Here is a 25,200-nt window from a genome sequence, read left to right on the forward strand (position 1 = left end):
TATTTGATAAAGTATCAAATATCTTTTTTTTATTTGACAGATAGAGTTACACAGTGAGAGAGAGAGACAGAGAGGTCTTCCTTCCATTTGGTTCACCCCCAAAATGTCCGGTACGGCTGGGGCTGCGCCGATCTGAAGCCAGGAACCAGGTGCTTCCTCCCAGTCTCCCATGCAGGTACAGGGGCCCAAGCACTTGGGCCATCCTCCACTGCCTCCTCAGGCCACTGCAGAGAGCTAGACTGGAAGAGGAGCAACCGAGACTAGAACCCGGCGCCCATATGGGATGCCGGCACCACAGGTGGAGGATTAACCAAATGAGCCACAGCGCCGGCCCCAGTATAAAATATCTTTAATGCATAAGTTCACATTTTAATTTTACTATTTCTTTCAGGTATATTTATTTAATAGTAAATTTTAAAGCAGATTCATTTAGTCATTCATTCAGACAACTAACATTGACTAAATCTACTGGGAAAAATACGTGTGTAATATCTATATTTGAAAAAAATCTTCCATCCAAAGTTTTTGTGCATTTTTTTAATATTTCGTGAATTTTAATTTTCTAGATAAATAGTAGGAAAAAGCATTATATTGGAAGTTGTCTCAGTTTTAGAGAATTATACAAATATTGACTGTAATTTTTTTAATCTGGTATTTTATTCATGGCTTTACCTCTGTGAACTATGATTTTTAAGATGAATTTAGTAACACTAGGAAAACAAGAACTTGAAATAAACTTTTAATTCAAGAAGTTTTATTTTCAGATATTAACAACAACATCCTTCCATTGCCTAAAGCAAATTATTGGCATATTAATTTTGTCCTAGGTACTTGTGAACAAAACAAATATGGCCCTTGTCTTCATGAAGCTCACATTCAAAACAAGGGGATATTTGGAAATATTGTTTTCAAATCTCACAAGTCAGCTTTGATAATCATCTTAAAACTGACAAGGCCCCAAATATTTTATTTGGGGAAGGGAAGCTCATATTTATTCAATATAATATTATGTACATAATCTTGTTTAATTTTTATAACTCTCTTAAGATAAATTTTATTATCACTATAATGGAAACACTGGGCTTGTTGAGATTACATAAATCAACAGTTATAAACATTGGATCAAGAAGGAGACTTCAACTCACTTCCATCTAGTTCCAATGCCCATATCTTTTATGCAAAAACGAATCAATTAATATCAGTGATATCCAAATACGAAGTCAATATTGTAATGATAAAGATTTTTAAATAATAATGATATATATAAGATTTTATTACTTTTGTATATAGCAATATAGAGAGCTTATTTATGTGTTGGTGTCCTGTATCATACACCAAAGAGCCTTTTGCACTTTGGACACTCAATAAATGTTAACTTAAATTGTCAATATGTTGAAGAGAGCAAATTGCAGTCATGGAATTAGCTCCTATTAAAGTTTAAGTCACTTCTGACAGTAAATTATTATTAAAGAGATTCATTGACATATTAAATTGCTAGTCTTCACTTTTCTAAAACATAAAATATTCTTGCTCACATACAAACTACTTCTTAAAATAATGTGTTTATCTGTATCAAATCATCCACACTCAGTCTCTCAACAATCTTAAATCATTTTATGAGAATGGTTGAACAAATTTAGGATGCAACAGCAATATGATTTCCTTAGTTCTTTTTTTCTTTCTTTTTTTTTTTTTTTTTTTTTTTTTTTTTGCCAGGCAGAGTGGACAGTGAAAGAGAGAGACAGAGAGAAAGGTCTTCCTTTTGCCATTGGTTCACCCTCCAATGGGCGCCGTGGCCGGCGCGCTGCGGCCGGTGCACCGCGCTGATCCGATGGCAGGAGCCAGGTACTTCTCCTGGTCTCCCATGGGGTGCAGGGCCCAAGCACTCCCTGGCCACAGCAGAGAGCTGGCCTGGAAGAGGGGCAACCGGGACAGAATTCGGCTCCCCAACCGGGACTAGAACCCAGTTAGCAGGCACCGCAAGGCGGAGGATTAGCCTAGTGAGCCGCGGCGCCGGCGATTTCCTTAGTTCTAATACTGCTTCATAGTTATGGGAACTTGCACAAGTAATTAACATCTCTTTGCCTCAGTTTCTTCATCTGTAAAATTAGAATGATAATAACTTCATGTATCAAATGAGTTATTAGATGTAACATGCTAAGAAGATTAGCTGACACACAATATTATGTGTTAGCTGTTATTACTATTGTTGTCATTGATTTCATGCTCTCCAAAGTTCACAAAGAACATGATATATGACTTTATAGCTGGTCAGAAATGACACCATGCCAAAAAAAAAAGTCCCTAACAGGGTCCCGTGTTGTGGCATAGTGGGTAAAGCTGCCACCTGCAATGCCAGTATCTCATATGTGCGCCAGTCAATCCCTGGCTGCTCCACTCTCAATCCAACTCCCTGCTAAGGAGCCTGGGAAAGCAGCAGAGAATGATCCAAGTACTTGGGTCCCTGTACCCATGTGAAAGACCTGGAAGAAACTGCTGGTTCCTGCCTTAGGTCTGGCCCAATTCTGGCCATTGCAGACATTTGGAGAGTGAGCCACCAGATGGAAGATCTCTCTGTCTCTCCCTCCCTCTCTCTGCCTTTCAAATAAACAAAATAAATCTCTGAAAACAAAAGAAAGAAAAAAGTCCCTAGCAAAGTCATGGGAGTGATTTCTCGAAGACACAGACAGTGAAGACTCCTGGCTAGGAATAATTACTTTATGAATTTGTCAATATCCCTACCTAGCCAAAAATCACCAGGAATGCATCTACAGTTCTGCAAAGCTAAGACTAGTGACTCATTGTAAAGAAGAGAAAAGAAAACCACTGTGAATCCTGGGGCATCTCAATAGGATAGTGTTACAGAGAACTGATGCTAGAGTTTGGACTTGTGGCAGGTGAGTCTGAGGAGTACTGAAGGAAACAAAGATATTTCCTGAATTGGATGCTGTCCAGACACAAGGTTAATTCTCTGATTAGTTATCTCTTTAAAAAAGATTGATTTATTTATTTGAAAGGCAAAGTTACGGAGAGGCAAAGGCAGAGAAAGATGGAGCAGTCTTCCATCCGTTGATTCACTCCCTAAATGGCTGCAACAGCTGGAGGTGGGGCCAATCCTAAACCAGGAGCCAGGAGCTTCCTCCAGGTCTCCCACACAGGTGTAGGGACCCAAGCACTTATGCCACCCTCTATTGCTTTCCCAGGCCATAGCAGAGAGCTGGATTGGAAGTGGAGAGGCAAGGACTCAAACTGGTGCCCATATGAGATGCTAGCATGGCAGGAAGTGGCTTTACCTACTATGCCACAGCTCTGGCCCCAGATTACTTATCTTAATAATTCTTATCTAAACATTGAAACTAATGAAGTAGGGCTAAGGCTATAATTGGGAACTAAGCCATAATCATTAATTATAAGCCAAAGGGGGGGAGGGTGTGCTTACTCATTTTAATGATTTGGAATATGTTCTTCTTTTCTTTTAAACATAACCTCAAAGATATTATCTCTGTCTTGCTCCACAAGTCATAAAGTGGTTTTGTCTGAGGCTGGTGCTCTAAGGAAATGCTCATATTCAACAGGAGAACTCCATAGCATCAATGAATGATAGATACGCTCTCGGCTAGCAGGGGCTGCTTTTCTGTTTCTCAAACTAGATAGGAAAACCTATCAAATGACTACAGGAAAACATAAGGGAAAGACTATATTGGTACAATGACTTTTAAATAAGACTCCAAAAGCAAAGGTAATAAAAGCAAAAATAGAAGAAATGGGATTATATCAAGGTAAGAAACTTTTGCACAACAAAGGAAACAACAAAGTGAAGAGACAACCAACAGAATAGAAGAAAATATTTTCAAACAATGCATCTGATAAAGGATTAATATCCGGAATATATATGGAGCTCAGGAAATTCAACAACAAAATTAACAATCCAGTTAAGACATGTGCAGAGGATATGAATGACATTTTCAAAGAAGAAATACTAATGGCCACTAAACTCATGAGAAAACACTCAGAATCACTAGCCATGATGGAAATGCAATAAAACTACAATGAGGTATCATGTCACTCCAGTCAAAGTGGCTATTTTTTCAAATGTCAGAAAATAGCAAATGCTGGTGAAGTTTTAGAGTAAAGGGGACCCTAATACACTGTTAGTGGGAATGTAAATCAGTGCAACCATTTTGGAAAACAGTATGGAGATTCTTCAAAAAACTAAAAATGAATAAACCATATGAACTACAATCACACTTCTGGGAATATATCCAAAGGAAATGAAGTCAGCTTATGAAAGAGACACCTGCACTCATGTTAACTGCAAGCCCATTCACAATAACAAAGAAATGGAATCAACCTAATGTCCATAAATCAATGATTAGATAAAGAAAATCTGATATATATATATATGATGGAATATTATTCAGTCATGAAAGGAACAAAATTATGACATTTGAAAAAAAATAAAATGGATGAAACTATAGATCATAATGCTAAGTAAAATAACCCAGACACAGAAAGACAACTTTCATGTATTTTCTCTCATATAGAGTATCATATGAGAGTGTACAGCTGATGTCATGGCACAACAGGCTGAGGCACTGCTACTGACACCAGCATCCCATATCAGAATACAATTCAAGTTCAAGCTGCCCCACTTCTGATCCAGCAGGAAAATTTCTGCAAATGCATCTTGAAAACTGTAGAAGATCTCAGTACCTGAGTCCTAGTCATCTATGTGTGAGATCCAGATGGAGACCTTGGCTTCTGACTTGGGCCTGGCCCAGACCTGGCTGTTGTGGCCATCTGGGGAGTGAACCAGTAGATGAAAGATCTCTTGTCTGTCTTTCCTGCCCTATCACTCTGTCTTTCAAATAAATAAATCTTTTTTGAAGAAGTGTGGATATCATATTTTTGGTATATAAGTTATAAATATTGTCTTCACTGAGTTATATCTTCTACATCATATATCCTTCTTTCCTCATCTTATGATCCTTGTCATGAATTCCATATCATCTGATATTAAAAATAATCCCACTTTCAAGAAAAATACTATGTATGTGTATGTATATAATATTTAAATATGAAGTGAATTTGATAGTATGTTCCAAATTGCTAAATCTAAAAAAATAATTTTTTAAAATGGAAGTTTTGCTCAAAGGGCAGAGCTAGCCAGAAATATAACAACTGGTACATGTATTTTCACAACTTCAGTTTATACAGTTCTTTTATATTTGCTGGGTAACTTGAGCCCCTCAGAGCAATCCTGGAAGACAAGTAGGGCATAGGGCAGCCACCTGGCACAAGTCCACGGGCCACATTCATGATGTATCCCAAGGGTATCAAACCTCCTCAAGGTCTGTAATGCCCCCGGAGTTGTATAGTCAGGCCGCCCTAGCAGGGTAATTGCTGTTCCTTTTGACAATTGTGAAAATTGAGTCATAGCAGCTTACAAGTACTCCTTATTGCCCAATGAATCCTGGAGTTCTCCCTGGCAATCTGTTCAGCTGCTGACGTTGGATTCCGGATTCAGTCATAGTTTCCCCTTCCAGACAATTGCACTAGCCTGTCCTGTTATGACCTAAGCTACGTGGGTTACTACAATCAGAAAAGCTCCACCTTCTTCCACAACTATATTTGCACATACCCAAGACAGGATGCTAAAAATTGTACTGCTTATAATCTTTTTCACATAGCAACTTCCTAAGGCAAAACAAATTAACAAAATTCAAAAAAGTATGTGCATTTGTAACCTAAAATCTAATATAATGGAGTATTTTGCTTACTACGTAGGAGAGACTGGTAGATAAAATGATTGTGATTTCTGAAAAGAAATTTAAAAAGCAAAATATCCTGCTAAATTCAGGGACTGAAATTTTAAAATGCAGACCAAGCTACTAGTCATGTCTTTCCACACTCTCGGAAACTTGCCAAGTTAAATATAAAAGGAAAATGGAATTTCCCATGAAATGCCTACTGCTAATAAACCTTTGTCTTACTTTGGCTTTTTTTTCTGGTAGTTGGGAAATTCCCTTGTTACTAAACTTCTCACACTTTATATATAAAGTGAAACTGAAACTGGAACAACCCCACTCATTATTATTGGATTGAAGCAGTTTCCGGAAAGACTATGGAGTTCGATTCCAACAGGTTTGTCCAGGGCTCCTATATCTGTAATTTACAAACTGTGACTTCTGGAATTTACCTACCCTCTTTAAAATTCACTTTCATTCAATTCTCTTGCATGCCTCTCTCTCCCTTTATCTAAGGGGCCAGAGACTTTGCCATTAGTCCTAGACTCTCCTATCAGTACATTTATCACACTGTAATTATATATTCTGGAGTCTATTTCCTTTAGAAAACTCAAAGCATTTTGAGAGCACGGGGTCTGTGTATTTTGTTATCCTTGTTTCTCAGAACTCAGCATAATAACACATAAAATACCTGTTTAATTTATTTGTTGCCTTGGAAGAAGTGAACTGGAGATCTGAAGTCTCAGGAAGGCTGATTTTTCATTTACACAACTTTCGTAATGTTTGAATGTTTTACTATGCCCATCTGGCCCATGTACTTCTTTCTCATTAAAAATCACATTTACATGAAAAGAAGAAAAGGAAAAAATGTTGCTTTATCATAAATAAGCAAATAAATATGTTGTAATAGAATAATAAGTGCTCAATACAATTCTACTCCCTTTCTCCTTCAAGCATGGGATCAAAGTAATACATTTTAGAGCAAATTATTTTCTTCATCTTCTTCTATATTAATAAACCATATTTATAATTTCAGCAATAAAGTGTAATTTCATTTGAATGTAATTTTTCTCTTATTCTAAAAAAGTGATTAAGGAGAGCTAGTCCAGTGGACTCGATCGCAAACCCAAGACTTTCCAGTTTGAGAGTAGATGAAGAAGGGAAGCAAGGGGAAGGTTCCTATTCGCCTAGGGCTCTAATCAGTCAATCAAAGCTTTAGAAATAATGATTTTATTCTTCTTTTGCAATTATTCTTTGTATGTAGAGTTCTTTAGGGGCACCTCATGGCGCAGGGTGGCTAGGTCTTGAGCCATAATATTGCCACACTTAAATCTCTTGGCCTAAAAACAAAGCATGCCAAAGTTCACCTACACCATCCCCAACAATATACTCTTTTAGCAAGCATGAGTCCCTGCATGGAACACTTTAAAGGAGTTTTGTTGCTGATTATCTCATTCTGAATGACCATAGCAAATTGTTTAGTCTTTCCAAAGAGTTTCAATTTTTTTAGCCATATAATCCAGATCATTTTGACATAGAAAGGTTTGAATAAGAAATTATATATCAATTGCATGGTTTCAATCAAATTACTTTCTATATATCCAATATACAATATTAAAGGCTATATATACAATTTTAAGATTTTTTTTTTTTGACAGGCAGAGAGGACAGTGAGAGAGAGAGAGACAGAGAGAAAGGCCTTCCTTTGCCGTTGGTTCACCCTCCAATGGCTGCTGCAGCCGGTGCACTGCGCTGATCCGATGGCAGGAGCCAGGTGCTTCTCCTGGTCTCCCATGTGGGTGCAGGGCCCAAGCACTTGGGCCATCCTCCACTGCACTCCCGGGCCACAGCAGAGAGCTGACCTGGAAGAGGGGCAACCGGGACAGAATCCGGTGCCCCGACCGGGACTAGAACCTGGTGTGCCGGCGCCGCAGGCAGAGGATTAGCCTATTGAGCTGCGGCACCAGCCTAAGATCTATTTCAGTGAGCAAGAAGAATGATCAATTTGCCCAAGCTATAATGTGAAAAATAGAGGAAACATTTCCTGAAGTTTTACAGTCTAAATTAAAACTATTTTACAAATATTAATTGACTTGGTTAATTAAGGAGGAGAGGTCTCTAGAAGTTATCTCTAGATTCTGAACTTGTTTTGTCCTGGTCATATTTTTATTGAATTAAAAACATAGAAGGAAAAGAAGGCACTGACCTGGAGTATACCATACATTCAACACTCTAGACAGAGTAGTCCCTAAAAATAATATCAGAGTAGTGATTCCACAGAGGGAGAAACTGAGTCTCAAACTGAGTAAGCAGGTTGTTCAAAGTCACATATTTCATAAACAACTAATCAAAAAACTGAATTCAGGTATGTACAGTTCCACATGTCTTTCTTTCTGGAGAAGACAGCTGTATTAGTCAAATTTTCATTACTACAATGAAATACCTAAAATGAGCTACTTATGAAGGAAGGAGGTTTATTTAGACTCATGGTTTTGAAAGTTCACAGTTCACTTTCAGGCAGGCCCCACTGGTTTGGTGGTTTGGTGAGGCAATAGGCAGAGTTTGTGCAGTGGACTGATCACGTGGTGAACCAGGAAGCAGAAAGAGCATCTAAACTTCACTCATTTATAACAAACCTTTTAAGAGAACTACCTTCCAATGGCATGCCCCCAATGACATCCCACTGGGCTTTCCTCCTAGACAGCATAATTGAATGAAGCCACCATCCAGTTGATACCATCAATCTATGACTTTGGGACTTAACTGTCCACAAAAGTTCAGAAGCCATATGTTATTCAAACTATAAACAGTCAAAACAACAAAACACAAATTAATCACAAAAAACTAATAAGATGACATATATATGTATATATGTGTGTATGTATGTATACATATATGTATATATAAAACACTTAATATGATCAAATGCAAAGACTGAATGTGTGTCTACAAATGATATATTACTGCACATTTATCAGACAACTAAACTACAAATATATGCAGATAAATGGAATTTCTCATACATTGCTGGTGGGACCTTAAAGCGGTACAGCCACTCTGAAAATAATATGGAAGTTTTTTTAAAACTATATGTGCCCTTACCATATGATGCATCAATTACACACATGTGTACTTAACTCAAGGAAAAAAAATTTGTCCACAAAAACACTCGTACACAATCATTCATAGCAGCTTTATTTGTAACAGCCAAAAGTTAGAAATAACTGAAGTATCCCTCAATGAGTAAGATTAAGTAACTATAATACATCCATACCGATACCAGCAGTAAAAAAGAACCAACTGTTGATACAATAAGAACTTAAATGGATTTTATGGACAATCTCAAAATACTACAAACTTTATGATTCCATTAACAATAATAATCTTCATAAAGGACAAAATGGAAAACAGATTAGTGGTTTCCAGAGGTTAGGAATAGTGGAAGGTAAGAGTTGAGTGTAACTATAGAGGGATCATGTAAAGGATATCTTTGTGATGATGAATGTGTCAGTATTTTAAAATATATAGTATAGGGAGGAACTGGGGAGAAACATGTATGCGACATTTCTGTACTATCTTTGCAATTTCCTATGAATTTCTAACTATCTCAACATAAAAGTGTTTTATGAATTATAGCTGAACATATTAATTTCCTGGGGCAGTTATAACAAAGAACCACAATCCAGGCAGCTTAAACAAATCAACCTCTTGCCTGACAGTTCTGGAGACTCAAAGTCCAAAATCAAATAGTTACCGCGGGAGGGGTGGGAGGGGTGGATGCTGTAGCACAGCGGGTTAAAGCCCTGGTCTGAAGTGCAGGCATCCCATATGGGTGCCAGTTCTAGTCCCCAGATGCTCCTCTTCCGATCTAGCTCTCTGCTATAGCCTGGAAAGTAGTGGCAGATGGCCCGAGTCCTTGGGCCCCTGCACCCATGTTGGAGACCTGGAAGAAACTCCTGGATCCTGGTTTTGGATCGGCACAGCTCCGTTCATTGCGGCAATCTGGGGAGTGAGCCAGCAGATGGAAGACCTCTCTGTCTCTACCTCTCTCTGTAACTCTCTTTCAACTAAATAAAATAAATCTTAAAAAAAAAAAAAAAAAAAAAAAAGAGTCACAGGGTTGGTTCCCTCTGAGGGTTCTGAAAAAAAATCTCCATTCTTCGCTCCTACTTTGTGGTAGCCTCAAGCCTTCCTTGACTTGTAGATAGCATTTTCTCTGCATCTTCACGATATCTCCCTCTGTGTATGCCTGTTATTGTGTTCAAATTTTCCATTCTCAAAAGGACATGATCCTAACTGCAAAAATGCTGTTTCAAAATATGCTCACATTTTAGGTACTTGGGGTTAGGACTTCCACATTTTTTACAGGTACACAATTTAACCCATAATGCTGGATCTAAAAGAATCAATTTCACGAGTACAGGTGAGAAAACTTGGCTTAAAGGCAGTTCATACAAGAAAAAGGGGGGGAGGGGGAACTAGCTGACAAAACAAAAGCCCTAATTTTGTCACAGTCTTAACATAAATTAATAATTTAAGAAGACTGCTTTGGGGAAAAAATGAATGCTGTCTTCCATTGCCTTAATAGAGTCAGTTCAAAAAAGGGCATAGCCACATGTCTCTCACCTGTCAGATTTCATGTGGCACTTCTTAATCTGTTCAGATGTAGGAGGTACTGATGAAGTAAAATGAATTCATAGTAGCACCATGGTGAGCCTGAAAACCAAGCTAAAGTAAATGGAGATGCCAAAGACTAATGATGACAGAACTGTCTTCAAAGTATTTATCTTTTAAATCCTTCATACTACTCTTAAAATGGTATGGGTGTGTTTTTGAATGAATTACAAAGCTTAAATTGTCTAGGTACAAGAATTAGACTAAAAACACGATAAAAGCAGGTAACGTTAAGACCAGAAGAACTTTGTAAAATTTAGAATTTAGAGAATTTTAACAATAAACAATAGAAATTTCTGACCATTGGAAACAGCCTACCCAAATGTAATGAATTCTGTTCTGCCAGTAAATACGCAGAAGCTGGGAAAGCCTTCATTAAGCATGCTAACATTAGGTGGGAGATTGCACTAACTCAGTGTTCCCAGCTTTATTTTTACTTTCCAGCATTTTCATAAAAAGATATGCTAATTTAACCTTTTAAGAAATTTTCTAAAAATAACTTCACTTTTTTCCCAAAGCCTAGATGATAAATATGTGATTTTAGATAGAAAAATGTTGAGAATGTTATTAGTAAATACTACATGAAGAGGCTGATTTCAATATAATCTTTACTAATAATTCTAATATGAGAAATGTTTAGTGTTTTCCAACTGACATATGAAGAATTTTGTCTGAGTTGTTTAAATTCTTTAAATGATTAGAAGAAATATCATTTTTTCAGTCAATTTAAAAATGACATCATGTTCCATTTTAAGATAGAATATAGAGGGCCTAAATGAGAAACATGAGTGTACTCATTAACTCCAAAAATATGTATGTTCCTAACCTTTCATAATTTTATAACAGATTCTATGTTGTCAGATATATCCAGGTAATTTTGAGATTTATTTTTTAGGGGAGGTAGCAAATATATTGCAAATATTAAGTTTTCCCACATAGAACACTATTATGCAATTATAGAGGCTTCCCTAGCATTCAAGCTTTTATAACTTATTAGGTGCTTTTAGCTTATACAAACAGGAAAAAGAAGAAATGAGATGTTTGAAATTCTTAAATTCATATTTTAGTGATTTACTTAAATCACTGTCTTGTTTCTAACTGAAAACATATGAGATATTTCAAGCTGCTGCTTTTCCATAAATTAACACGTAAAGGTATTTACAAATAACTTTTATTCTCGGTAAATGAAAAACAAACCTTAATATAACTTTACAGAATTTCAAACAGATGAATTCAACATACAGATGTGAAGTTTGTTTTTTAAGCTTAATTTTCACATTATTCTAATTTTTAATTTCTAATTTTGTAGATGTACTTCAGCATTGGTGCTACCTAAGCTTCCTGTCTGTGTGCAATTCATTATTAAAATTAATTTAAATAAATATGTGTATATATAAATGCATATATGTATATATACATATCCATATAAATATACATATGAGGGCACCTCAAGAATTTGTAAAAATATGCATTATCTTTGAATTCTATTTTCCATGAATGTTTTGAAGTACTCTTGAATAGTTTAATTCCCATATATATGACTAAGGTTACATATTTCTTAAACTGTATACTGGTGAAAACTATCATGAAATCTAAAATTTTGAGGTTGTTTTAAATAAATTGATGCCAGATACTTAGAAAGATTGTGATGAAACAAATCTTAAAATTTAAATGAATTTAGAAGCACCAAACTCTTCAGAAATCAGCAGATAACATTATGCTATTTCAAAAAGAAAGGAAAGTAAACCTGTGGAGAAATAGCTACTCCAAATATCTGAAGGAAAAACTGGTACCTCAGCGAAGAACAATTCAATGAAAAATACAAACATACTCTTTAAAAAAGTATTTGTTGATTTATTTATTTATTTGAAATGTAGAGTGACAGACAGACAAACAGAGAAAGAGATCCTCTATCCATTGGTACATTCCCCAAATAGCTACAATGGCCAGGGCTGCACCAGTGTGAAGCCAGGAGCCTGGAACTCCATCTGGGTCTAGCATGTGGATGGCAAGTGCCCAAGCACTCGGGCAATCTGCTGCTGCTTCCCCAGGCACATTAGCAGTAACATGGATCAGAAGTAGAGCAGCAAGACTCGAAATGGCATTCGTATGGGAAAAAGGCATCATAAGCTGCTGCTTACCCCACTGCACCACAAAGCCAGTCCCCAACATAGTCTTTAATACGTAGAAATTCGCACGGTGTGTAGCAGGCAAAGCCTCTGCCATTGATGCTGGCATCCCATATGGGCTCTGGATTGAGTCCCTGCTCCTCTCCCAATTCGGCTCCTTGCCAATGACGTAGAAAAGCATCAGAGGGGTCAGAGCTGTGGCACAGCGGGTAAAGCCGCTGCCTGCAGTTCTGGACACCGGTTTGAGTCCCTGCTGCTCCACTTCAGATCCAGTTCTCTGCAATGTCCTGGGAAAGCAGCAGAAGACGGCCCAAGGCCTTGGACCCCTGCACCTACATGGGAGACCTGAAAGAAGCTCCTGGCTCCAGGCTTCAGATTAGCCCAGCTCCAGCCATTGTGGTCATTTGGTGAGTGAGCCAGCAGATGGAAGACCTCTCTCTCTCTCTCTGCCTCTCTTTCTCTCTCTGTATGACTCTGACTTTCAAATAAGTAAATAAATCTTGAAAAGAAGAGAAGAGAAGAGAAGAGAAGAGAAGAGAAGAGAAGAGAAGAGAAGAGAAGAGAAGAGAAGAGCATCAGAACATGGCCTAAATGCTTGAGCCACTGTGACCCACACGGGAGCCCCAGATGAGGCTCCGATGAGGCTCCTGGCTCTTGGCTCCCTTCTGGCCCAGCCCTGAACAATGTGGCTACCTGGGGAGTGACCTAGCAGATGCAGGATCTTTCTCAGTGACTCCTTCAAACAAACAAATAAATCTTTTTTTAAAAATGTAGAAAATCACCTTTAGAAATATGTAAACATAATTTCACATGCATGAAATAACATAAGCTAAGATTATTTATTGCAGCATTATTTGCAATAGCAAGTGTGTGAAAACAATTCCAGTGTTCATCAATTTGGGATAAATTGTGAAGTCTCTACCATCCTTTAGAAAAACCTTTTTTTTTTAAAAAAGATTTATTGTATTTATTTGAAAGACTGAGTTATAGAGAGAGGTAGAGACAGAGAGAGAGAGGTCTTCCATCTGCTGCTTCACTCTCCAAATGGCCTCAACAGCTGGAACTGAGCCCATCTGAAGCCAGGAACTTCTTCCAGGTCCCCCACATGGGTGCAGGGACCCGAGAACTTGGGCCATCCTCTTCCCAGGCACATTAGCAGGGTGCTGGATGGGAAGTGCAGTAGTTGGGACTTGAACCAGCACCTATATGGGATGTCAGCGCTGCAGGCCGGGGTTTTAACCTACTGTGCCATAGCGCTGGCCCCATCTATCATCCTTTATAAAATGAAAAAGGGGGGACAGCATTGTGGTATAGTGGGTACAACCGCCACTTGCAGCACTGGCATCCCATATAGGCACTGTTTCGAGACCTGGCTGCTCCATATCTGATCCAGCTCCCTGCTAATGCACCTGGGAAAGCAGCAGTATTTGGCCCAAGATACTGCCACACAGTTTGCTCCTGCAACCACGTGAGGCACCGGGATGAAACTCCTGGTTCCTGGCTTCAGTCAGAGCCCAGCCCTGGCCCTTGCAGGCATCTAACCAGTAGATGGAAGCCTCTCTCTCTCTCTTTCTCTCCCCCCCCCCTCTCTTTCTCTCTCTCTCTGCCTCTACCTCACCCTCTCTATAACTCTGACTTTTAAATAAATAAATATTTTTTAAAATGAAAAAGGATGAGGAGGTTTTTAAATGCATTCCCATGGAAAGATATTCAAAATATATTGTTAAGCAAAAAGAACAAGCAAAATGAACAGTGTTACACCAATTATAACTAATTATATAAAAGTGAGAGGCATTTTATACAAACATGTTTATTTTATACTTAAACTTATTAACATTTTACTGAGGTATAAAATATATTTATATTTTTATTGAATATAATAAATGTACAGCAAAGTACACCTTGGTGTGTAACTTCCAAGAATTTTCATGAACCGAACACAATCATGCAACTAGCAGCTGGAGTTTAGAACCTAGAATGAGAAGCAGAACATTATTTCAACCCAGAAACCTCTCCAAATTCCTCCTAGTCACCACTTCCTCCCTACAAAAGCCACAATCCTAATTTCCGAAAGTCTATTTTTGTACTTAATGTAAATGAACTCAAACAGTACACAATCTTCTGTATTTGGCCTTCTGCATCCAACATTGTATTTGTGTACTTCATCAATCTTGTACATGGTTCAGTTGCATTGTTATTTAGTATTCTGTTGCATAAATGTGCCACAACTGAATCCATTATTTGTAGACACTTGCGTAATTTCTACTTTAAGACTATTAAAACTAGCACTGCTATAAACATTCTAGAATGTGCACAACATGTCCACATACCTAATTGAGGAACTGCTGGGTCACACAGTCTGTGTGTCTGCAATTTTAACAGATACTGCCACACAGTTTGCAAAATCAGTCGGACCCATTGGCATTGCCCATTAGTAATGTATGAGAGTTCTACCTGCTCCAAATCCTCACCCATACTGGGAATATTCTGTCATTAGTATTTGGACAATCGTGTTGCCTGGTGGATTTAATGTGTAAATCCTTGAGAATTAATGTCACCTTTTCTCCTTTGCCTTTTAGATCCTCTCCTTTGTGAAGTATCTAAGTCCTCTGCCCAGTATTGCATTGGATTATATGAATTTATAGTTTTAAATTTCAAACTTGGTGTATATATTTTTTAAAGTAAACTTAAAAGCAATCTAACTGAAAAGACAAATAAACTATACAGTTCTGTGCTTTTCCCTAGAGATTTATATTAGTATTTTAGATGCCCTGAAAAATTCTACACATTTTAACACCATACATGATTAGAGGAATTCTATTTTCTTTCTTGTATATAGGAAATATTTTTTCAAGAAATTAATAACAATTATCATAACAGATTTTTAAAACAACTCTAATTTTTCATGCATTTCATTAGATCTATCAAATATCTATAAATATAATTTCTGAATTATGCAAGTTATATATCTTTTAGGGTTATTAAAATTATATAATCTTATTATTTTTAAAAGATTTATCCATTTATTTGAAAGTCAGAGTTACACAGAGAAGGAGAGGCAGAGAGAGGTCTTCCATCCGCTGGTTCACTCCCCTGATAGCTGCAACGATCTGAAGCCAGGAGTCAGGAGCTTCTTCCAGGTCTCCCACGCAGGGGTCCAAGGTCCTGAGCCATCTTCCACTGCCCTCCCAGGCCACAGCAGAGAGCTGGATCGGAAGTGCAGCAACCGAGACTTGAACCAGAGTCCATATGCAATTATTTTAATTAAAGTTTTTTCTCTTGAAGCCTGCCATCTCTCTGCTGCAATGAAAACATCTGCTACATGTCTCTTGTCCTGGGTTTCCCTTCACATTTTTCTGGTCTTTATTCCTTGCCCTTCTCTTTCTTGGCTTACTCATGTGTTCTGTTGAAGCACTAGTAGTTTTCTTTCTTTCTTTTTTTTTTTTTTTTTTTTTTGACAGGCAGAGTGGACAGTGAGAGAGAGACAGAGAGAAAGGTCTTCCTTTTACCGTTGGTTCACCCTCCAATGCCACTGCGGCCGGCGCACCGCACTGATCCGAAGGCAGGAGCCAGGTGCTTCTCCTGGTCTCCCATGCAGGTGCAGGGCCCAAGCACGTGGGCCATCCTCCACTGCACTCCCCGGCCACAGCAGAGAGCTGGCCTGGAAGAGGGGCAACTAGGACAGAATCTGGCGCCCCGACCAGGACTAGAACCCAGTGTGCCGGCGCCGTGGCTCAATAGGCTAATCCTCTGCCTGCCAGTAGTTTTCTTAAAAATAAAAATAAAATGTGGAGGTTACCATTTAGGCTAGTGGTTGATACCTGTGTCCCACATGGGAATACCTGGGTTAGATTTCCAGCTCTGGCTCCTGACTCCAGGTTTCTGCTAATTCAGTCCCTGGGAGGCAATGATGATGGCTCAAATGACTGGGTCCTTGCCACCCATGTGGAAGACCTGACTTGAATTCTGGGCTCCTGAATCAGTCGCTAGCCTGGCCAGGGCAAGATGTGGGTATTCGGGAAGTGAACTAGCAGATAGCATGTGCTTTCTCAATCTTTTCATTTCTTGCCTCTCAAATAAAAAAATTCAAATAAAGTGAATGAAAAGTGTTTGCTTCTTTGTACCCATATTTGTAAAAATGCTTTTAGTCTGCTCTTAGAGTTGATAGATAATTTGATGGACTACAGAATTCTAGTTTGGAAGTTACCATTCTTCAGAACTGTGAAGAAACTTCACTTCATTGTTTTAGAAGATGAGTTTTATTGTTAAGAAATCCAGTGCCACACCACTGCTTTTCCTTTTCCACAGTCCTTTGTGCTCTTCCTTTTCAACTGAGTCCTGTAGGATGGTTCCTCAGTGGATAGCTCAAGATGGGCTCTTTTGCCACTCAGCAAGTGTTGACCTGATAATACACTATCAAAACTCAAAAATGCATCCATGCCGGCGCCGTGGCTCAATAGGCTAATCCTCTGCCTAGCGGCGCCAGCACACAAGGTTCTAGTCCCGGTTAGGGCACCGGATTTTGTCCCGGCCAGCTCTCTGGGAGTGCAGTGGAGGATGGCCCAAGTGTTTGGGCCCTGCACCCCATGGGAGACCAGGAGAAGCACCTGGCTCCTGCCTTCAGATCAGCACAGTGCGCCGGCTGCAGCGCGCCAGCCACAGAGGCCATTGGAGGGTGAACCAACGGCAAAGGAAGACCTTTCTCTCTGTCTCTCTCTCTCTCTCTCACTGTCCACTCTGCCTGTCAAAAATAAATAAATAAATTTATTTATTTATTTATTTAATATGCATCCATGGTACAGGCTTCAAGAGATTGCTCAAGGGCAAAGAAATTTGGGAACTTGCCATGAAGGAAATACAAACTGCAGATGTGAGCCTTGAAACCAGGCTTAACAAAGATATTAGGGCCAGAGAAATAAAGATTGTCCCATACTGTGTCCATGTGAGATTGCCCAGAAAACAAAATGAGGATGAAGACTGACTAAACAAGCTCTATCTTTGATTACCTATGTACCTGTCACTGCTTTCAAAAATCTAGTTAATGCGAGTAAGCACAGGTTATCAAAGAAAGTTATAAGCGGCCAGTGACGTAGCATGGCAAATAAAGCTGCCACCAGCGACGAAGGCATCATATCCCGCTGTTCCACTTCTGATCCAGTTCCCTGCTAATGCTAATGAAAAGCATAAGATGACCCAGGCATTCGGGCCCCTTCACCCACATGGGAGATGCGGATGAAGCTCTGACTTCAGCCTAGATCAGCACTGGCCATTGCAGCCATCTGGGGAATGAACCAGTAGGTGGAAAATCTCTCTTTCTCTGTCTCCCTCTCTTTCTGTAGCTCTGGTTTTCCAGAGAGAGAGAAAAGAAAAAAGTTCTAAGACCAAACAGTGTCATTCTAATCCCCATCCTTTATTTTTATGTAACCCCTCGGAAGACTTTTAGTATGTTAGTGCTCTCACCTCTTTTCAGGATGTGCTTTAACACAGGCCTTTTTTAGTTTGTGATTTCTTTAAATGTGGATACTCCCGTCCTTCACTCCTAGAAAAGTTTTTTGAAGTACTACTTCGATCATTTCCTCCCCTTTTTGTTTGTTTTGTCATGTTTGTCGTTCTGGAATTCTTAGTTTCTTGACTGACTGGATGAATAAATGGAAAACTTTCCTGAGCATTTTTTGTAGCATAAAGCTTATTAAGCAATAAAGCACAGACTGTCAAACCACATCTTTAAAAACTATTATAAATTATCAAAATTTTAAACACATTATTTGTTGAGAACTTCCCCCTATTGTAAAATGTAACGCTACTACTCTCATTTCAGGCAATTCATAAATACAAGAATCATTAGTTCTCTGTAAGCAGAAATCCTTTACTCAAGTTAGGCATTCCTTATTACTGCTGCCCTAGAATTCGTTAAAGAACTAGTCTGGGTTACCAGTATATATGATATTGCACTCACCCTACAGAACAGTCATTTAGGGGGAAAGGTGTTTGTTGAGGGTAGAAAGGCTGGAAGATGTTTGCAGTCTTTTTTATTAAACACTGAGGGCATTCCGCTAAGATCTATAAGGAAGAAATCTTTGCAACAGTCCCTGGAGTTAGAGAGATGGACTCTCGGGGTTATTTTCAATCTCTGTATGTATTTAGGGAACTAAGAAGAGCGGGAGAAACCAGATCTCCAGTATTGGAACAAGTGGCAGCTAAGCACCTGCACTTGTTCCACTATAAAAGGGTCTATCATCCACTCCACACTCCTAATGTGGCTGTAAACTAGAGAGGATTGAAGTCCCGGTACACAGATGAACTCACAGCCCCATACAGCCAGAAGCACTGGAAGACAACACGCCCCCTCCACCCACAACAGGGCCCTTCCCGCGCAGGCGCAGAGTCTGGAGCGCCCCTCCCCCGAGCCAAAATAAGCCCACCCTCCCAGCCCCCAACCCCGCACAGTGCTTCTGGTGTTCGACGACTCGCAGAATCCTCGGTGCGCGGGCCCGCTGCCCAAGCCTATCCTGGTCAGCCGGCCGCTGAGAGGGACTTTCCCAAAAGGAAAACTTTCCCAAAAGGAAAACTTTCCCAAAGCCGGATGGGGGATGGGGAGGAGGACTGAAGATAAAAGGGGCGCCCTGGCTGCCTGTCCAGTCCCTTGACCGGTAGCCTCAGCCCCTGGGTGTCGCACAGATCGTCGGGGACCGCGCGACGCGGGTGCAGCACCCCGGCCGCAGGAGGCAGGGTCGCCAGCGAGCCGCCCGTCTCTTTCCTCAGCGCTGCCACTGACGTCGTCTGAGAAGCTGCTGAGGGAGGAGCCCCGACGGCCAGGCTGGGGCGGCGGCGGCGCGCGCGGGCCACGGCCAGGTCCGCCAGAGGAAGCTCCTCCTCGGCGCGACGCGGCGCCGCTGACTCGACCCACTCTGCACAGGAGACGAGGCCGCTCCGGCTCGAGCAAAGCCAGCGTCTGGCCTTGGCCGCCCTGGGAATGGCCGGCCTCGATACCTAGCGCCCGCGACAGGGAGGGCCTCGCCGGCTTCCCGCCTTCACGCTTGCATCTGGACGACTGAGGCTCCCTGAGAACCGCTGGCACACCCGAAACCGGCCGGCGGCCTGAGCGCCCGCGCCGCCCGTGACCATGAACGAGGACGCCATCTGCAGCGCCCTGCCCACCATCCCCTACCACAAACTCGCCGACCTGCGCTACCTGAGCCGCGGCGCCTCCGGCACGGTGTCGTCGGCCCGCCACGCCGACTGGCGCGTTCAGGTGGCGGTGAAGCATCTGCACATCCACACCCCGCTGCTCGACAGGTAGGGCGCCGGCGCCTCCACGCAAAGCCCGCAGCCCTGCTGCGTGCCCGCCCCCGACGCGGCGCAAGAGGGTTCTAGATCCAGAAGGGCAGTGAGCGCCTGGGGTCCGTCCCTGCCCTCGTCACCTCTAGGCAGTCTGCGTGGGGAGAACCGGCTTCTCCGGAGGTGCTAATGCGTTCCTCCATGGTTTCGTCTCTCTCCTCTCCTCTTACTCTCCCCAGGGTTTCCTCTCCCCATACTCCCAAAATCAGCATTTTCAGCCCAACTGTAAAAGCCCTGTTTCCTGTAGTGGATGTGGGTTTTGTTTCCTTTGTTTTTCTGCCCGAAATTGGGCTACGGGGCTGTCTAATAAGTAATTCTCATCCATCCACAGGTGGCTGTTAAACACTTTTAAGTGTGACCCCCTGTGAATTGAAGTGTGCTGTAAGATACACACTGGAATTCGAACACTTAGAAAATCAAGAACAAAAACCTTATGATTTATGTACCATTCATATTTCCATATTGGTTGAATGATGATAAAATTTTGACACATTGGGCTAAATATAATCTATTGTTAAAGTTCATTTCACATGTTCCTTTTTACTTGTTTTGTAATGTGGCTACTAGAAAATTTTTAATTGTATGCGTGGTTCACATTATATTTTCATTTGACAGTGCTGCTCTAGAGTTTGTGATGCTTGAGTTTTGGTTTTGCTGGTTTTGTTTTGTTTGTGGTTTATTAAGTGTAGTAATGAAAGTTCGAATATCAAACTCAACAACCAATTCAGTTTCTTCCTCTCTCATAGGAAAGACTGCCCCCAGAGGAAATGTGTATTATTTTTGCTAACAATAAATTGAACTAGAAGACTTGTAAGTGGCCAAAAATTATGAATCTCTCACATCGTGGAACATTTTTAGTGCAGTGTTCGAGTTTTAAAGGAAGGCAGCATTAATTTCTGTTTTGTTTCCAGAAAAACATTACAACCATATACTGCAGACTTGTAACTGATGTATTGGTTAGTGAGTCCAGTTACTATTCTGTGCATTTTCCTTTCAGCAAGGATATAACTAGGCCTCCTATTTACTTAGTTAACACCCAGGAGTGCAACTTTCTCTGTCCCCCCATCTCTAATTTGAAAATACATCATCTAATACATTTTGGAGTGTCCCTATCAGATAATTTCTCAGCTTCAATCCTGTCAAATTATTGGACTTTGGTCTGCCTCTGGCTTTTCTTTGCTGTCTCTCACAATCAAGCTGAAGTTAGCTAGATCCCAGAGGAGATTCCGGATTTCTCTAGAGATGCCTGCCACTTTTGCATTCAAGGTTCAGTAAAATACAGGATGTGGTGTCTTTACCCTGCACCTTTTATTCTATGCAGCAAGTGCTGAACTAGTGTGTGTGAAGTTTAAAGGATGGTTGTTGGTTAAAGTAGATGAATATATTTTAGAACTAACTGTGTAACTATAGCACTGATAGACTCACTGCACACCTTAAAGCTAGATGATCCTCCGATTTTGGATGCTACTTTCTCAAGATTTTAATTTATTTCAGCCTTATGACATTTAGGGGCCAATGAGTGAAGAAGGAGTTCCCTTCCCATACTCCTTTACACTTTTCCATACTCCTTTACACTTTTCATTGTCTAAATTGGGTAGAAAATGAGCCTCAAGGAACCATCCTACCAGTGGAACATTATGCATTACCATCTCATTCTTTTTACCCACCTGTAAACTAAAAGTGTTATGTAGATTTATGTAGTCTGGGTATAGGGCTAGGCCGTGCACTTGACTCACAGTGTGTCTGTGCATGTCCTTCTTGGGCTCTGGTATAGACAGTGTTTGCATTGTTCTTTGGGATCACCTGAAAGAAAAATAAATTCATGTGATGATGTTACATGCCCTTATTTTTGTGAATGGTGAGTCACCATCCATAACGTGACTTCTCTTCGTGTACCTCCCCCTTCCTCTTACGAGATTGATTGTTCAAATACCCTATGTCATAACTTTTTTGATTGAAATTATGTGTTGAGTGAGTTTGTTGATATGTTCATAGAAGATGTATTTCATACTTTAGGTTTTTTTTAATGTAAAAGCCTATCTTTACAATCTTTTGGCTCTGTTTTCCCACTTAATCATGTCAGAATCTAAGAACCTTCCTACTTCTCTGATTAGAAAGAACTTAGGCCTTTATTGTCCCATGGTTGCAATTCAAATCTGACCAAAATTCTGCCACTTTCTGGTGTGGTCATTAGAAATTGTTTTTCGGGGGACTAGCAGTGTGGTGTAGTGGATAAAGCTGCCCCTTGTGAGGTTGGCTTCCTATATGGGTGCCAGTTTGTGTCCTGGCTGCTCTACTTCTGATCCAGCTCTGTGCTAATGGCCTGGGAAAAGCAGCAGAAGATGGCCCAAGTGTTTGGGCCCCTGAAACCCATGTGGGAGACCCAGATAAAGCTCCTGGCTCCTGACCTGGGCTTGGCCCAGTGCTGGCTGTTGATGCCATTTGGGGAGTGAAACAGCGGATGGAATACCACCCCCCCCCAACTCTGTCACTCCCTCTCTCTCTTTCAAAATAAATAAATATATATTTTTTCTTTAAAATTATTTTTCTGAGCCTCAGTGCCCTCACAGCAAAGATAATGATACCCCTTAGAGGGTTGATCATAGGATGATAGTGCATGTAAAGTGTCTGACACACGACAGGGTCATAATAGAAGAAAGAATGTCTCATGCCCTTAATGGGAGGAGGAAGGTGCACACTAAGTTTCACTGAGACTTCCTTAGCATGTCCTTTTTTTTTTTTTTTTTTTTGACAGGCAGAGTGGACAGTGAGAGAGAAAGACAGAGAAAGGTCGTCCTTTGCCGTTGGTTCACCCTCCAATGGCTGCCGCAGCCGGCATGCTATGGCCAGCGCACCGCGCTGATCCGATGACAGGAGCCAGGTGCTTCTCCTGGTCTCCCATGGGGTGCAGGGCCCAAGCACTTGGGCCATCCTCCACTGTACTCCCCGGCCACAGCAGAGAGCTGGCCTGGAAGAGGGGCAACCGGGACAGAATCCGGCGCCCCGACCAGGACTAGAACCCGGTGTGCCGGTGCCGCAAGGCGGAGGATTAGCCTAGTGAGCTGCGGCACCGACCAGCATGTCCTCTTTATACTTCTTTCCAATATCTGGGAATCTTCAGTTTCATACTCTGCATCTCCCTGTAAAACTGTAATTCCTGCCCACCCCCACTGAGGCAAATGCAGAATTGTTCCAATTTAATGAGTGTAAGTTTAATTATGAATGCGTTTGATAGTGGCCTCCAGCTTATGATTTCTTATACCTGCTATTGCACACATTGGGAGGTAGTAGTGATGGCTCAAGTGATTACATTTCTGCCCTCCTTGTGGGAGACCTGGGTTGAGTTACTGATCCTGGCTGTTGTTGTCATTTGGGGAATGAACTTGTGGATGGGAAGAACGCTAGAGCTCTCTCTGTCTCTTATCTGTCTCTCTGCCTCTCAAATAAATAGATCTCACAAACTGGTATATTTAATTTCCTCACAGTTGGAGTTGGAGGACAGGTAGAAGGAGAGAAGCTTTTCACTTTGTGCCCTATAACTCTTGAATTTTGAAACATGTAATATCTATTCAAACATACTTGACCAAGATATATTGTTTTTTGCTTGGTTTCACTTTTCTCTGTTTTTAAAGCAGGCCTCAAAGTCTGATTTGTTTGGTGCTGTTTGTATTTCAACAGCCATTCATCTAGACCCTGGGTTGTTTAAGAGTCAACTTTCAGTTGCCTAATAGGCATGTCCTGGAAACCCTTCTATTTCTGTTACTGCTACCAACAACACCCAGTCATCCAGGGTAAAACCTGATGACATCTTCAATTCCATTTTTGTTTATTCCCCATGATCAATCAGTCATCATGACCTGCATGTTCTACTCAAGTGCTTTTCTTTCTATTTCCATTGTTGTTGTTCTAGTTTTAGGCTCCCATTGCTTAACATCTTAACTATATTGAAATCTGCTAACGACTAACTTTCAGACTCTACATCTTTTTGCTGATCTGGCATCCTGCTTCCAGGTGAATCATGCTAAAATTTTCTTTTACATACGTTATTCTCCTGCTCAGAAATCTCTATTCACAACTCAGTGACTACCAAACAAATTGATACTACCCTAATCTGGCTTTAATTCTCAGAAATGTGTCCTAGCCTATCCTGTTTCCCTTCACTCCTTTTGTATACACTGTTACATATCCTGCTCCATATTAAATAATTCACAGTTTCACAAATTAGTGTTCATTTTAATGTCCTTAAATGCATCTTATACTGTCCATTGGACATCTACTTTGTTAACATGAGTTATGCATGTGGGGAGCAACCTGGACTGGACTGAGTTACTGGAATTAAGACTTATTCTATGCATCTGCTCTCCCACAATATGGCGCTGGGAGAGGAGGCAACAGCTTCTACCCAGCTGCCTCTCACCAACTTGACAAGCTGCAGGACCTGCTCCTGATTGGAGGAGAGCAGCGTACTCGGCGTGTGGGCAGCCGAGTTAGGATTGGCGGAAGAGGACTATAAAGGAGGAGAGAGACGGCATGCACCAGGAACATCTAAGGGGAACATCTAAGGGGAACACCTGTGCAGCCCCCGAGAGAGCCGGCCGGCGGTGTGCCGCTCCCCCGCGGAAGTGGGGGATGTGGCAGGGGGAACCGCCCTTCCACGGAGGTGGAAGGGTCGGTAGCCAACCCGGGAAGAACCAGCAGCAAACCCGGGGAGGGCCGAGCAGACGAAAGAACAGCGCAGGGTCCTGTGTCGTTCCTCCACGAAGAGGGGGAGCGACATAATGGTGCCGTGACTCGGATATGAAGCCTAGGCAGGGCTTAGTGTCGTTCCCCCATGAAGACGGGGAGTGACATAATGGTGCCGTGACTCGGATAGGAAACCTAAGAGGGAAGAAACGGGAAGAAGTGGAAAATATCGGAGAGAGAGACTAGCAAACAGCCTAGGGAAAAGCCGGACGAAAAAGGTGCCGGAAGAAGCTATTGAAAGCCTAGGCATAGACTCAGATACGGACTACGGGGGGAAGCTGGGAGAAATCTCTAAGGTCGAAAGCGAAAGTGAAAGCTAGAACAAACAGACTCGGATGCGGACTGTGGGGAGAGGCCAGGAGAAATGAGGGAGGAGTATTGTTGGAGGAAAGCTTGGGGAAACATACCGGGTAGAGAAAAATGTTAGGGAAATTGAAGCCGCGGGGGGCAGGCCGAGGCGGAGACGAAAGCCACTTTGGGATTCGTCGAGTTAGCCCGGGAATAAGGGGCGAAAAGTTAAAACCAGAAGTGGAAACGTAAGCCAGGTTGGAATCCGTCTGATTAGCCCG

The 25,200-nt window shown here is 41.2% G+C and overlaps 1 protein-coding gene and 1 long non-coding RNA gene across 8 annotated transcripts in view; one reads left to right on the top strand and one right to left on the bottom strand.

The window, feature by feature from the left end:
* Positions 1-19,878, bottom strand: part of LOC138850077 (uncharacterized) — an 88,246-nt gene extending 68,368 nt beyond the window's left edge. For 4 of the 5 annotated variants that reach the window (XR_011389496.2, XR_011389495.2, XR_016235794.1 and 1 more), the window contains exon 1: positions 19,743-19,878. This is a non-coding gene — a long non-coding RNA (uncharacterized LOC138850077). Of the gene's footprint in view, positions 1-14,344; positions 14,523-18,010; positions 18,187-19,742 lie in introns of those variants that run through there. The other variant, XR_016235793.1, reaches the window with a different exon arrangement.
* RIPK2 (receptor interacting serine/threonine kinase 2) overlaps positions 18,994-25,200 on the top strand; it is a 34,761-nt gene continuing 28,554 nt past the window's right edge. The window contains exon 1 of one of the 3 annotated variants that reach the window (XM_070075849.2): positions 18,994-19,846. Coding sequence is in view for 1 of the 3 variants with exons in the window: in XM_008255713.5 (XP_008253935.1) it covers positions 19,674-19,846 (173 nt within the window). In the remaining 2 variants the exon portion in view is untranslated. The remainder of the gene's footprint in view (positions 19,847-25,200) is intronic. The other 2 variants (XM_008255713.5, XR_016235792.1) reach the window with 2 other exon arrangements.

This window comes from Oryctolagus cuniculus, chromosome 6 (genome assembly GCF_051225735.1).
Source record: "Oryctolagus cuniculus isolate XC-2025 breed Fujian yellow rabbit chromosome 6, ASM5122573v1, whole genome shotgun sequence".
In the NCBI taxonomy this organism is placed as follows: domain Eukaryota; kingdom Metazoa; phylum Chordata; class Mammalia; order Lagomorpha; family Leporidae; genus Oryctolagus; species Oryctolagus cuniculus.